Source organism: Podarcis erhardii (assembly GCF_964252035.2).
Source record: "Podarcis erhardii genome assembly, chromosome: 5".
Taxonomy (NCBI): Eukaryota; Metazoa; Chordata; class Lepidosauria; order Squamata; family Lacertidae; genus Podarcis; species Podarcis erhardii.
The window spans coordinates 62,442,931-62,458,329 of NC_138509.1; the positions used below are offsets into that span (position 1 = coordinate 62,442,931).

At 42.5% G+C, this 15,399-nt stretch overlaps 2 protein-coding genes across 3 annotated transcripts in view; one reads left to right on the forward strand and one right to left on the reverse strand.

Moving 5' to 3' along the window:
- Positions 1-15,399, forward strand: part of SENP2 (SUMO specific peptidase 2) — a 303,654-nt gene that overhangs the window by 39,762 nt on the left and 248,493 nt on the right. The window lies entirely within an intron of this gene.
- Positions 1-15,399, reverse strand: part of IGF2BP2 (insulin like growth factor 2 mRNA binding protein 2) — a 62,331-nt gene that overhangs the window by 18,255 nt on the left and 28,677 nt on the right. For both annotated transcript variants that reach the window (XM_081863518.1, XM_081863519.1), the window contains exons 3-6: positions 8,634-8,682; positions 5,394-5,445; positions 3,255-3,318; positions 1,593-1,865 (exon numbers count right to left, since the gene is read on the reverse strand). In XM_081863518.1, the coding sequence (XP_081719644.1) occupies positions 1,593-1,865; positions 3,255-3,318; positions 5,394-5,445; positions 8,634-8,682 (438 nt within the window). The remainder of the gene's footprint in view (positions 1-1,592; positions 1,866-3,254; positions 3,319-5,393; positions 5,446-8,633; positions 8,683-15,399) is intronic.

A 15,399-nucleotide genomic window follows, 5' to 3' on the forward strand; every position in this document is an offset into this window, starting at 1 on the left:
ATGCATGGCATGTTATGGACACACACCCTACGCAAACAAGAAGTGCAGTTACTTCTGCTGGAGCCAGAGGCAGAACAAGTTCAAACTGTGATCAGGACAGGCAGACTCCTGCCCTTTCTACCTCACACAGGTTCATGCTTAGTGTCTCGCCAAAACAAGCTTTGATATAGAAAAACGGACACTAATCTTTAGCTTAACGTGTCACTTGGAGAATAATCTTTCGAGAAAAATGAAGACCGGGGGAAATGATTTGAAGTTTGAATTACAAGACGAAGTGTACTCTACATAAGGGTACTTTTTTTCTGGCCTGCGTAGGACCAGTCTGGATAGTTGGCCTTGGTGAAGATTTGACGTTTTCATCCCCAAAAAAGTTTTTGATTTGAGTTTCTACTGAAATGAGGGTACATTTTAATGTTGTAGTTTAATCTTGTTTTTAAGTTGTATTTTAATCCATTGTTTTTATACCTGGTGTTAGCCGCCCTGAGCCTGGTCTTGGCTGGGGAGGGCGGGATATAAAGAAAAATTATATTATTATTATTATTATTATTATTATTATTATTATTATTATTATTATTATTCCAGTTCAAAGTGCTACATGGCTTTCCTTCTCCAAGGTCTTTACACCTAAGGAATGGGTTTCAGCTTCAATAAAACCCAGATCATACACTGTAATGTAACATATATAGCATTTTACATCCAATGTAAAACTTCCTTGAAAAAACTATTGCACTCTTAAGAATACCAAGCATCAAATAATATAGTCAAAGGAATTCTTGCTCCTCTCTAAAGGAGATGAGAGGGCTCCCTCATCTTTTTTACTTTGACTAGCTCAGATAATGCTTTCACAGGAATAGCAAGCTTCCTAATGCAAAATGAAGGTCTCTCTTAGTTGTAGGTTCATATATATCTTCTTATAAATACTTGAACTTTTTGATGGTTTTGATGATCTCCTAAGCATAATGTTTTTGCACACAACATGTTTTTCTGGCTAAATCGCAGATGACATGATTAGGGTTAGAGTACAGTTATTAAACTATTCCAGGAAGAGATGGAGGAGCTTACAGAAAAGAATTACAGTAGCAATTTGATGACAAAATGATTAAAATATTATAAACACCCCTTGCACCCCAGTTATGCAGAAGATATTTGGTGCTGAATAGCAGCAACCAGCTATAGGCTGCTGGTAGTATAACAGTAGTAGCAGCAGCAACAACAACAACAGCAACAGCAGCAGAAGCAGAAGCAGCAGCAACAACAAACTCTGGGGAAAGGGGCTTTGGGTGACAGGACATAACAAAACAGGTTAGTGAAACTATCCAGAATTTCTGCAAACACAGGGTGAGTCTGAAAAGGACAATTTAACCATCACAGTTGCAGGGCTGTAATACCTATCAAGCCACAACTTCCACATAGGTATACAAAACACATCAGAACGGGATTAAAATTTGCTGCAAGAGACAAAGCTTTTGCTACACAATGCACACCAGAGCCCATTGCTCTGCATTTGGTCTTTTAAAAAATCACAAACTAGGGACATAAAGGCTACAGACAGAGCCCCTGTGGAAGGAAATTAAACCATTTGTGGTACTTACTTGGACTGGGTTTGCTTAGTAAGGTTCTTTATGGTCAAGCCCTCCTTTCCTATGATCGCACCAACAAATTGCGTGGGGACCAGGATCCGTAGTGGGAAATCGAGCTGTTTGGGCTGCGAGGAGCCCCCAGGGGAGGGGCCCTGCTCCCTGGAAGAGTGGCCCCCACGCCGGGATCTCTGAGGGGGCTGAGGGGAGCTCACCTCGTCGTCTGGGATGTAGGAAATCTTGAAGGAATGGTTCTCAAACTGGTGACCACTAAGCTTCTCAATTGCTCTGAAACAGAAAAAAGGGGATTTTTTTCCCTCCCTGACAATAAACTAACCCTAAAGAAAAATCCAACATCATTCCCTGGTTCAGTTCTTTATATTTTCTCAGCCCCACCCCCCAAAAAAACTTCCTTCATCTCAGTAGTATGATTTGAGTGTGCTGGTCTTCAACTGATGGGTCACAACAGGAGCACAACGGCCATTTATTATATGGTAGAAGATTAAAAAATGGGTTTCCAAATACATTTTTGGGTCCCCAGTCTAAAAAGGTTGAAGATACCTCATTTGGGGTGAGGGAGTTTTTAGATGCTGTTACTATTGGTGAACAACTGGGAGTCAAAATTCCTTGTTAATCTACTTCAAATCACCTAGGAAGTTATCAGTAGATCCTTATCTACCTTCTGCCCAGCTCTGTTTTGTGGCTCTTGCAAGTGATTCCTGTGAATTATTATTCAATGGATTGTGAAACAGAAAACTCAACTGAAAAGGCTAAACTGTGAAAATTAGAAGTCTACTCTTGAGAATATAACTGTCCATATTTTGTGAAAAACACATTCATGCCAAAAATGATTAGCAATCCCTAAAAGGTTAAAAAAAGACCAGTGCCAAATTAGCTAATAATAATTGCTATTAACTTCAACTGAAAGCATTGAGAGTTAAAAATTGTGGCCAACAGCATAGACCTAACTATGCTTACCAAGAAGTCCAACCTAATTTGTTAAGTGCAATAGGATTCACTCACTAGTATGTGAGTTTAGGATTGCAACCTTAAATTACAACTAATGTTAGCTGAAATGGGGCCATATTATTTTGCATTTTGTGGATATTGTTTACTATCTGCAGCTAAGTGCACTAAATAAAGGAACCCTAATTCTGTTTTTCTATGGGCACAAAGGTGGTGCTTGCCAGTCCTGTCCTTAGAATATAATTCCACTGGTCAAAGCAATGTTGAATCCATTGTCCCCTTTTTCATTTGCTGGAAGTATTTGGCATTTCATACATAAGGGATGGGAACTTTGTGTTCCTTCTGATGTTGCTGGACCACAACTTCCATCTTCCTGACCAAGAGTCAGGTTGGATAGGGTTGATCAAAGCTAAAACCCAGCAATATCTGGTAGGGCCACAGCTTCCCCATCCCGCTCAAACAGGGTGCTCCCATTTCTCAGTAGCTATTCTGCTTGGCCCTCAGAGAAACCGTTCATTGGTTAGCACTCAAAATAGCACAGATAGGTAGATAGATGGATGTTTCTGGTACAGTGGTAGCTAGGCCATAATGCACCACACATTAGTTTTGTTGCAGCGAATAAAGGAAGAAAATTCGGAGAACATTGCCAGGAGAAAAAACAGAGCAGAAAGATAAGAAAAAGTAAAAATTACACTTAGAACTGCCACTTACACTTTCGCTTCTTCTTTTGTTGCATATGTAACGTTGACAACTGCTGTCTCTGATTCTGTATTAACTGAAGGGGAGTGGAGAGAAACAAATGTTTGGGTTACCATGTGGGAGAATATCACAAGAGAAGCTTCTGTTTTGAATCATATTAATTTATTGAGTTTCTCTCCACCCCATCCCCCCTATTCATTGCCATACAAAATGTTTTCTAGGACTTCATATTGAGAATCTTGCGTCCTAAGAAACTCACATGGTCACCTCAGCCCACAGCAGCTGTGTTGGAGACTCAGAACGTCACTCCAGTCTATGATAGGCTGATTTGGAGATGCAGTGCCATCGGCTGAATTTGGCCTGGATTTGGCTTTTGGCACCCCATCACTAGCCCACATTTCAGTTAGCTCACAGCACCATGAAAAACCATATCCAGGATGAATTTAGCCTGTGACTTTCTATGCACATAATGACAAAAAGCTGTCATGGGTTAAAATAATCCTGTGAACCTGTTCCTCCAGCATGTCCCTCTATCAGCTTTCTGCTTAATGAGATGACTTTGATAAGCACTTAGCATGACTGTTGGTTACATTCATAGATTAATTCCCCTGAAAGATTAGCATGATGGTGATCATTTCTTTTACAGGATATTGTGTCTGTCAGGGTAGAATTTGCTGAATGAAAAGACAAAAGCAAGCTGTGACTAGACAACTAACCTAATTTACTGCATAGTTTTTAAATCTAAAAAAATCTCATAGGGGTTTATACTGAAAGTCTTGAAAACCCCAGAGAGAACAGGTTCTGAAAAAAACAACAACAAAATGTTTCATTATGCTCAAAGTGTTTTTTCAGAATTAGAATCAGTAGAAACCAAGAAAGGAGAAAGCTACAGAGGTTTATCTTTGCAAATTGTCTGTAAGAAATGTAAGTTGCTCCCAATGAAGGAATTTTCTAATTCTGAAACACATCAGGCATAATAACATAACACGGAGAACATGTTCATTCTGGTTTGTTTCTATATCCAGTGCTTCTGGTTTTATGCTGAAAACCTGCCTCCAGGCCAATGTATGAACCCCAACTGAGTTTTCTTCATATTTCAACAGAAAGACACTATGAATATTAGGTAAACCAAGGAAATGCAGATCATTCTCAATATCACACACGAATACAGTGCACTACTACTGCCCAAGTTCCAACAAATACAAACAAGCACATGGTATATTGTGGGGTGGGTATGCCTTCTATTTTCCCTATATCTAGACTAATCTAAATGCTCCAGAACTAATAAGATAGCAATTCTCTTGCATCCTCTCAGATACACATATGTGCTCAGCTGTGTGTGGTTAAGTGGTCTAGACAGCAAAGGGGGAAAGGCCAGGAATGTGGAAATCACTTGGCTGTCATAATGTGAAACTATCAGTCTTTGTAACGTCTTTGGCGTGTGGTCATCCGCAGATTCTGACTTCTGGCTTGAAGTTTTTAATGCTGAGAGTGTCAGAACCCTGCAGCTTGAAGGAAGAGGCCTAATAGTTTATTTGATCTGCCACTGTTGCAGAAGCAAGCAGGCAAGCAAGCAAGCAAGTGTTTTAGTATCTCAGGCTCCCTGAAAGAATAACACAACTGATTTAAAAATGCAGTCAGATAAATCAGTACTCTTGCATCCAGCAAGACTCTCCTTCAGAGGATTTGGGGATAAGAAAGTGGATGTACGTTTGCTTTGAATCTGGTGTCAATCACACAAGCTCAATAAGTGTTCTCCCAACAGCTAGACACTTCACACATGACTGTGTTTCTCCTGTGCCAATACGCCTGTGTGTCAAAACCAACTTGTGAAGTGGCTATTGGATAAGCTTTTCTTCAGTGATTACCCTGAAGTCCAGAATAATTCTATGTTTAGGGGGTGCTTCAAGACAATTTTTCCTATACATGTTACATATTTATACCCTATTAAAATACGTCCCTGTATTTTATTGCACGGGAGACAGTAAGGACGCACATTACTCCAGAGTACTATGAAGCAGATGTTTAATAAGTACAACAGTCCCCGTGAAATGAATCATTTATATATAAGCACTTAAAGCTATATGAAAGGCTCAAGATGCCTGAATAAAAACCAATGGCAAGAGTGAGAGTAGCAAGACATTTCCTTACCTTGTTCCACATTCTCTACTGTCCCATGCTGAGCTAAAAGACCATCTAGTACCTGAAAGAGAAACCAGGATGTACCACGTGAGGGGAAAATAGTCTGGATGAATGAGGCACAAATTTTGTCTCAGAACATTCTCACCATAGCAAACCAGTGATCAATGCATGTCTCTTAGGCTCCAAGCCTATGGGAAGAGACAATAGTTTCATCAAGGATTTCAGAGCCGTAATAATGTCTGAATAATTTGCCTTTACCTTTGTAGGCTAGAACTATTCCCAACGTTTGTTTAAAGGGATTTGGTGCAGTTGCAAGCATGAAATGGCTTTCTGAGGCAGAACCTAACAAAAAGACCTAGACTTCTCTGAATAACCAGTCACAGCTAGGCCAATAAATTAACCAAGGATCAGAACTGGATCAGTCATTGGCTCTAACATATATTTGGTAGCACAGGGGTGGGGAACCTCTGGTCCTTTGCAGGTTGTCAGACTCCAACTCCCATCAGGCCCAGCCAGCATGGCCAATGATCAGGGGTGGTGGGGGCTGTAATCCTGCAACATCTGGAGAGCCACAGGTTCTCCACTTCAGCTGCAGCACGAAGAGGAGAGTGGGACTGCCTCAGAGACTTAGTAACTAAACCAACAACTTGCTTTTTTAAACGTCAGCCAGGCAGGTTATTCTAAAATTATTTCCTGTCCAACAGGGAAGTCTGGCATAAGCATAACTCACTGAGGGCCTAACTGCAACATGTTGTGCATAGGGGCGAATTCAGACATTGGAGGTCTTGCTTCAGGGCATGAGATTGGGCACAAGAGGTCCTCTTTGTGCACTGCAAAAATATGGCTCTACAAAGATGCATCCTAGTCACCTTGGCTAACAGCCATAGCAGTAAAACTCCAGGAAGCATTAAAGTGTGACTCTTCCCTCCTAAAGAGCCACAGGCACAGATTGTCAGGAAGCACCCTTCCCAGAACTCAAAATTTAAGCTGTCCTGTTCATCCAACACCTGAAACCAGGAATTCAACCACCTGACTTACTGCCAGTGAGTCATGTGAACTTTTGTACTGAAGCAGCAAGGGGGCCTTCTAATCAGAGCCTTGTCATCGTCCTTGTGGGAATGAGGATGACTAAGAAAAACAACTAACGCCATGTAGTCATTCCTGATGCTCTGCACCCAGTGTGTAACAAGCAAGCTCATGCCTTATGACTGACAGGATCAGCATAAGAGGCCCCTTCAGCAAAAGTTCCTGTACCCCAAAAGGCTTTTTCTCACACAAAAAGATGCATTCTGGAAAAATCTTTCTATAACCCTTGAGACTAATGAACCCTAGGCTTTCACACATGGAGGGCACCCGGCAGTCACAGGGCAGTGCCCTCAATCTTGGGGGAGGCACTGCTCCCTGCCAAAAAACATTGGGGGAGCTGAAGCTCCCTGTACCTGGTGCCACTGTCTGTATTTCATTTCCCAAAACATGGACAATGCACATTGCTTACTATTTGGATCACACTGTTCTAACTTCCACTGGATTCTTTTGTTAGGATGTGGCCACCACAAGAGGTCGTTTAAGCTGCCCTTGCTATGTGATAAACATTCCCCACCCCCCGATTTCTCCTGTTGCATTTATTTATTAAAACATTTGGATCCCACCTTTCCACTGAGAAGCCAGGGCAGCCAACATCAAACAAATAAAAATGATGTAAAGATTATTTTTTAAAAAAACCAAGCAACAAGCAAATCAGTAAAAAAAAAAAAGCAATGAAAATCACAAAGGTACAAATATGCTGGATATCTGGAAAGAGAATGGGTTTCCAGTGCAAAGCGAGGTCCCTGATCACATGTTCCTCTTTCCATAGCAGCAGGCCACATATCCTATAGGGGCGTGGTTGTTGGGGTTTTGTGTGTGTCTGTAGGCTTCAAATATACAGTGGTACCTCAGGTTACATACGCTTCAGGTTACAGACTCCGCTAACCCAGAAATATTACCTCGGGTTAAGAACTTTGCTTCAGGATGAGAAGAGAAATCGCACAGCAGCAGCGCAGCAGCAGCAGCAGGAGGCCCCATTAACTAAAGTGGTACTTCAGCTTAAGAACAGATTCAGGTTAAGAACGGACCTCCGGAATGAATTAAGTTCTTAACCCGAGGTACCACTGTAGTGTGAAACTAAGATTTCCCATGAAGAGAAAGGGTGGCAAGTGATCTATCTTGGGGCCTGTTTTATCCTCTATGGAGGAGGCGGCAGACAGCATCTGCCTCAGCATCTGCTACAGCTGGAACACACACACAAAACACCTTTTTACCACCAACTGCCCTGTGGGAAGGATCCTCATTTGCTTTACTATATCAGTACTGTTTCCTCTTCTGTTTCATTTTTAAATGCAATTTAATGTTTCCTCTCAGCTGCTTTGGAAGGATTCTTATCCTGAAAGCCAGGATAGAAATAATTGTAATGAAATGAATGTTAAAAAAACTGAATGAGATAATTAAGTCCTAAGGGGGGAACATAAGGTGGGACTGTATGTTCATAATAGGCACTGCAGGCCAGTCCCCATTTTTATTCAGTTTTGAGAAGAAAAATCAGGTGGCTGATTTTAAAAAGCTGTAAGGGACTACAGAGACCACCTGCAAGACAGAGGTCATTAAACTCCCTTTGGGCGCTTCGGCGTGCTTCTCTGTCAACACCACTCTCCACACACCAGGGATGGGGAATCTATGGTCCTTCAGATGCAGATGGACTACATCTCCCATGGCCCTTGTCTACTGGCCATGCTAGCTGGCGGTAGTGGGGAGTTGTGAGTCCAACCACATCAGGAAGGCCACCTGGACCCTAAATCCCAATTTAGCTGAAGAACGTCTAGTCAATGGAGAAGTGGCAGCCAATGACGATTTCATTCTCTGGAGGACACTTGCTGCAACACCCTGGATAACTTTAGCACAAATACGTCGTAAGCTTTTAAAAACCCATGATCTTAGCATTTTGAACCACTGCATTATATGCTGTGTATTTTTATACTTGTGGGAAAACTACATTTCTCTCTCTCTCTCTGCTGGAAATGTTTATGCTGCAATTTCTTTTTTATGATATTGTGGTTTTAATATTGTATTATTTTTTTATTAGATGTTGTCAGCTGCCCAGAAAACCATGTTACTGGGTGGCCTGGTTAAATGCCATAAACAAGTAAGAAAATATACTTATTTTCTTATGGGAAAGGAGGTAGCAGGAAATAATAAAACCTTCTGTACACTTACCTCCCACTGTAAATGAGGGGGAATGTTCCGGATCTGAATCTTCCTGCTCCTGTAAAGATATAAAGTCCCCAAAAGTAGAGATCACATGAGTCACAGGACAAGAAATTGCTTTCTTGACATCACACACCAGCAACTTTAGCTGAGAGATAACTAGGACAGCACAGTGAACCCTTTTTACAACCCCCCCCCCCCATTTGTTCCTTAACAGTAGCCAGGCATATGAAGAGCTGGTACAAACTATAACTTCTCCATCTATTGTCTTCCAAACCCAGAAGCACAATAAATGTTTGGGATTCTCAGCAACCCAGCCTCAACAAGTAAGTGAAAGTCAACATAAGGCGTGTAACCCAAAATTAATCCAAACGGATGTTGTGAAACTCACCAAGTCCTGACTGCTATACTATCTGAATTTCATCAACTGCTTTCACACCAATATATGAATAAATTACAGTTCAAGCTTATGCATATCTACTCAGAGGAAAGCCCCATTAAATTCCATGAAACTTACTCCTAGTTAAGTGTGTATAGGATTACATATTTAGTGATCCTGGCCCAAACTTGAACTGGCAGGCATACTCAAAATACAAGCTTCACTTTCCTTCATTAACAGCTGAGTGCTATGTTCATTAAGGGAGAAGCCAGGTATGGGACAATACTTTACTTACAAATGGATTGCACAGCACTATGGAAAATGCTCCAGAACCCAAATAGTTTTATCAAGCATTGGGAATCTGAAATTAGGGAGAAACTAAGTTTGAGTAGTACCTTTTGGCATGCACTGAACTCTAAAAAGGTAAAGGTAAAGGTAAAGGTACCCCTGCCCGTATGGGCCAGTCGTGTCCGACTCTAGGGTTGCGCACTCATCTCGCTCAAGAGGCCGGGAGCCAGCGCTGTCCGGAGACACTTCCGGGTCACGTGGCCAGCGTGACGAAGCGGCATCTGGCGAGCCAGCACCAGCGCCACACACGGAAACGCCGTTTACCTTCCCGCTATAAAGCGGTACCTATTTATCTACTTGCACTTAGGGGTGCTTTCGAACTGCTAGGTGGGCAGGAGCTGGGACCGAATGATGGGAGCTCACCCCGCCGCAGGGATTCGAACCGCCGACCTTGCGATCAGCAAGTCCTAGGCACTGAGGTTTTACCCACAGCGCCACCCGCGTCCCTGCACTGAACTCTACTGTCACAGTAAATAGGCAGTAAAGCTGAGGTGAGACCCGATTTAAAGGCAAATTACACAAAAGGTGTGACAGTCAGCACCCAGTAAATCCTCACCACTGGGCTGCTTCATAAACACCCCCAACCCCAGGGCACCATTTGGGGAAGGCAAGAGGAGGCTGTCCCCTCCCTCCTGTGTTTCAGACAACGTATGACTATTCCTCAGAACTATTAGGGGGTTTTCGAAAGAGTGCTGGGATTCTTTTCCTTCTCTATTAATTGTGAAATTAGTGACTGAAATTAAGTGAAGCATGGGAGCCACTGCATTCCTCATTCGTAAATGCGAGTCACTTCCTTTTTATTGGAGAAGAATGTGGAGCAGCTAGAGGGAAAGACAGTGGCCTGAGTGTTCAGGTTGGACAGGCCGTTCCCATCTGGTTTGCCCCTGCGCTGGGTCTTTGTGGAGCGCTGCCTAGCCTAAGGCCTGGGGGTTTAGAACTGGCCCCTGCATTAAAACAAGCTAACAAGTAGTGACTGACCTTCAAACCTTCTAACACACGGAAAGGGCTTCACAAAAATTATGAGCTCATAATAGAAAATTAAACTGGGTAGGTGCAGGAGTATTAACTCCCTGAGCCATTTCACACACGGGTTTTGGAAAAACCATTTATGGCTGTGTATACCATCTGCTGTTGCTTTTTAAAATTATGTGGCTTTTTGTGTGTTTGTGTGTGTTTATTTGTAAACCAATGTTGTTGTTTTTCAATAATAATAATAATAATAATAATAATAATAATAATTAAATAAACTGCAGTATAGAAGTACTTTGACGGATGATAGATAGATGTGTGAACATTGCACAAGAACATGCACACCCATCGAAACAAACTTGTCACAATGTTTATATACAATAGAATGCATGGATATTCTTTATAACCCTGTACAATCATTGAGGAAAAATGTGGGCTGCCAGTTTAGGGTTGTTTTGGGGAAAGTGGGGGAAGATTCTTATCAATCCTGGACTGGAGGCCTCAACAAAGCAAAGATTAAATTGCAAAACAAACAAACAAACAAACAAACAAACAAACAAACAAACAAACAACTAATTTATTTTAAGACCATTTGTTGCAGCTCCATCTCCTTCGGTGAGAAGCAGTGATTGCCTGTGTGTTAACAGGAATAATAATAATAATAATAATAATAATAATAATAATAATAATTACTGTATTTTTCGCCCCATAGGGCACACCGGCCCATATGGCGCACCTAGTTTTTTGGGGGGGAAATAAAGGAAATCCCCCCCCTTTATTTCCCCCCCAAAACCAGGTCAGGGAATCTAAACCAGGTCGGGGGACAGTGGGATGGCGGCGCTCCGCCTCCCTGCTGTCCCCCGAGCTTGTGGGGCTGCCCGATATCTGCATGAAGCCCAGGCATCGGGATGCAGGCTGCTATCCGCAAGCCTTGGGAGCCCGACGGGAACTCCCGCGGAGCTCCTAAGGCTTGCAGAGAGCTTCCTGAAGCTCTCCAGGCTTCAGCGAAAGCCAGCATTCGCCCCATAGGACGCACACACATTTCCCCTTCATTTTTGGAGGGGGAAAAGTGCGTCCTATAGGGCAAAAAATACGGTAAAACAAATATTTATACCCCACCCATCTGGCTGGGCTTCCCCAGCCACTCTGGGTGGCTTCCAACAAAATATTAAAATACAGTAATGCATCAAACATTAAAAGCTTCCCTAAACAGGGCTGCCTTCAGGAAAAGCAATGTACTGATATTACTTCTGCGTCAGCCTTCCCCAACCCAGCACCCTCCAGATGTTTTGACCTACAATTCCCATCAGCCACAGGCAGCATTTCTGCAGCTGAAATCCAGTGAAGCTGAATGTCGGACAATTCAAGACATCTAAAAGTAATCACTTTTTCCTGTAGCGCATAATTAAACTACGGAGCTTGCTCCCACGGGGGGCAGTGATGGCCACCAATTTGGATGGTTTTAAAAGAGGATTAGACAGCTTCATGGAGGATAAGGGTATCAATGGCTCTTTAGCCTCGTCAGGCTTCTGAACACTAGTTGCTGGAAACGGCAGGAGGCGAGAGAGTTCTTGTGCTTGGGGCCTGCTTGTTGGTTTCCTACAGGCCTGTGGGTGGCCACTGTGAGAAGAGGATGCTGGGACAGATGAGCCATGGGCCTGATCCAGCAGGCTCTTCGTATGTTCTTATTAAAACATATGCAGGGCATTGGGCTGGAGAAGCTGTCCTAGGTCACAGGTGGGATGCAGAAGCCACGGATGCTACTAAAGAGATACAACATGCTGTTGTGCACTCCCCAATTCACATGCAATAAATTTGCTGTGGAAATATTACTTTCACTGAGGAAATCCTATGTTTTCCACATGGGGGGCTTTCAAACCTGCTAGCCCAAGGCCCAGTTGGCTGAAAATGGCTGAGGCCTTCTAGTCTCAAAATGGTGGTAGATGTAGGAAGAGTCTGCACACAATTATTGACATAACTTTCTACTAATTTCTAATCCATCTTTGCAAATTGCTATATTCTTTGCCACAGTGGCAATGAGTTCCATCGTTCATCTTTCCTCAAGCCAAGTGCAGACATTTGCTCTGAAGGTATTGTGGCTTTTTGGATCCAGCGGGAAAGGCTTTTCTTTTGTACTTTCACCTTTCCACCCCCATATGCATCCCAAAGTATTGCTACCCATCCTCTGTAATTTCCTCTCCCATTCTCTTTCCACACTGAGATAATCCCCTATATCCTCCTCCCCAAAGGAAACAACAACACTTGCCAGCTTCTTCATCCCTCCTCCCTGGTCCTGTTACATTCAGTTCTTTCTCCTATATCAGCTTTCGTCTCTTGCCCCCTTCCAGCAACAGAGAAGCTCTATCAGAGATCTTCCTCCTATGCATAACGGAACAGTTGCCAACAACCTTGCATGAGCCAAAAGACAAGTAAACAGGAGTGAGCAGCTGAAATTGGCTGGAGGGGGGATATTCTGCTGAATCTCTTCTAGTTTCTCACACTGGGGAGTGGGAAAATCATAGAAACATTTGCCTGTGCCACTGGGTCAAAAGAGACACAACAGTAGCTACAGGCAGAGTGTTTGCATGTGTCAATGTTCTACCCACACACTGTACCATAAATGCACTTTCGTTATGTGAGCCACCCCTTTCGCCTTTATGGCTAACACACCAGCAATATTTGACACTCCAGGTACCTTCTATGAACACTGACTTCTCATTCTACCAGATTACAAAAGGTGAGTTAACTTCCTCACAGGTTCTGCAGCCCATCCCAAATTGTGATAATTGCATTCTCTCTCCTGACAGCAGCAGTGCTCATTCAGGGAAAACTAAAACATAATTCCCCAACAGCAGATAACAGTAAGGTAAGAGCTCAAGCGCAGTCTGAACTGAAAATTCAGGTTCCACTTTAATTTTCTCAGAAATCAAATGTATCCAAACAATGCAAAATGTCTTTATACAGTGACAGAAATATTAGTGCAAATGGTAAAACATGAAGCCAGTGGCAAATCCAATTTTCTGCCTGCCAATAATTCACTGAACATTAATCCTCTCATGGATTTCTATGTGGGGTAAATATACACCATGTTTAGTCATCTGCTACAATGGAGAAGACTGGCCAACATTCCCATTCATGTGACTCAGAAGCCCAAATCTTTAGAGTCTTATTCCACATGTCTGCAGTACAGGGGGATGTGAGACAGGATAGCCAACTCTCTCAGTGGCCAATCCATCTGGCTGTGAAATACTTATATAACTATAAAGAATTGGTGACCTGCATCTGCTTCTTTGCCTTTTCCCTCCTCATCTCCTTTCCCCATTTTGTACCATGTCTATTAGTTTCTGCTCACAGTTACACAACTGCCATTGTTTTCTAGCTGCATATACACCATACAATTAAACCACACAAAGCACCTTACTTCCTCCGAAGAATCCTGAAATTACCCACTAGAGCTACCACCCTCAGTACCCTCAAACTACAGTTCCCAGGAGTCTTTGGGGGAAGTCATATCCTTTAAAATGCTAGCACACTTTTTTATGCTTTAGTACTTTTGCTTCCCCAAGTTGTTTCAATGCCTGGTAGATTTTCAGTTCATTTCTCAACTCTCCAATACATAAAACAAATGATACCACATGCATCATTCATTCATTCATTCATTCATTCATTCCCTGCCCATCTGGCTGGCCACCGTGCTTATTGCCTGTGAAATACATTCATTATATTTTCTTGCTTGCAAGGAAGGTAAGCAGCCCTTGAAACGCTTAAGGACACTTCTAGATTGTAGCTCTTTTCAGAGAGGTTAGATCAGATGCCAGGGAAAATCAGGTTATGCAATTACAGTTGATTGGGAGCTCTTGGGCAACAGACCCACTGGAAAGTGTGGGATAATACTTGCTTTGAAATATCATTTAACCTCTCTGCAAACAAATCAGAACAAATGCTCATTAAATGGCCAATGTCATCTTATCTCCCTACAAACTAATTAGGATGAATGCTCAATAAGGAGGTCATCTGGAAGAGACTAAAGACTCAAAGAGAATCACAAGCATAACTCCTGAAGCAACAGAAACTCATCTAGAACCTATGCTGAATCCCATTGTTCCAAACCAGACAACATTTCAGAGGTTAAACTAGGATTTTGACATCAGTTTACCTTAGATTCATGAGAGGAAGCAGTTTCAAAAGCCCCATCAGTAACCTACTCTACATTGTATCATGTTGAAATAGGTAGTGTGGAAACATTTCATTATCAGCAAAAGCTGTATATATATCTAGGTTTGATGACTGCGAAGTGTTGCTAACTGCCAAGAGGCAAAGCTTCACACTTTAAGTCACATATCAGTGTAATGGCACTGGTTTCAAATTATGTTGGCAAAGGACCAGCCTAATGCAGTCCAGGCCACATTCAGTCTTAATTTTGTCCTTGTACAACCCAGCAGGAAGGAGGATGGGGTCAAAACTAGAAGTAGTTGGTTGTCCACCTGTTGCTGGTCTCCCTGCCTTCCACCCTACCAGTTGCAATGGGCACTAGCCACCACTCCAAATAACTTAATTTGGTTTTAAGCTGGCAAATGAAGGGTCATGAAAGGAGAGCAGAAATGAAGACTGGAGGGAGAGGGAGAGATTAGCTAAAGGCAAACACAGTCAAAATGCTGTTAGGGCTTTCTTACCACTCATTCAAGTGGGTGTGTTTTCTATGGTTTTAACATTCAATGCCAGCTCTCACAAGTTTAGCCTGACTCAAAAGATCCATCACTGTGGAAACGCAAGGGCAATGTCAAGGTGCAAGCATGAGTCCATTTGCATCACCCGTGAGATGGAGGCTTCTAAGCAAGACAGGAAAACAATGAAAGCACCTCTTTTAGTGTTGCATCAGATGAATCAATAAACTCTGCTCAAGCATAGTTCCCATTACTCAGCCAGAAGCAGAGTATGAAAAGTAAACAAGCACAGCCCACCACACTGGAACACCACCCAAACTACCCCTTCCTCCAAATCACCCCAGTGCTACCTCACTCACTCCTTGCTGAAGGTCTGCCAAAATAAACAAACCTACAAGTCGTAAATGAATACATT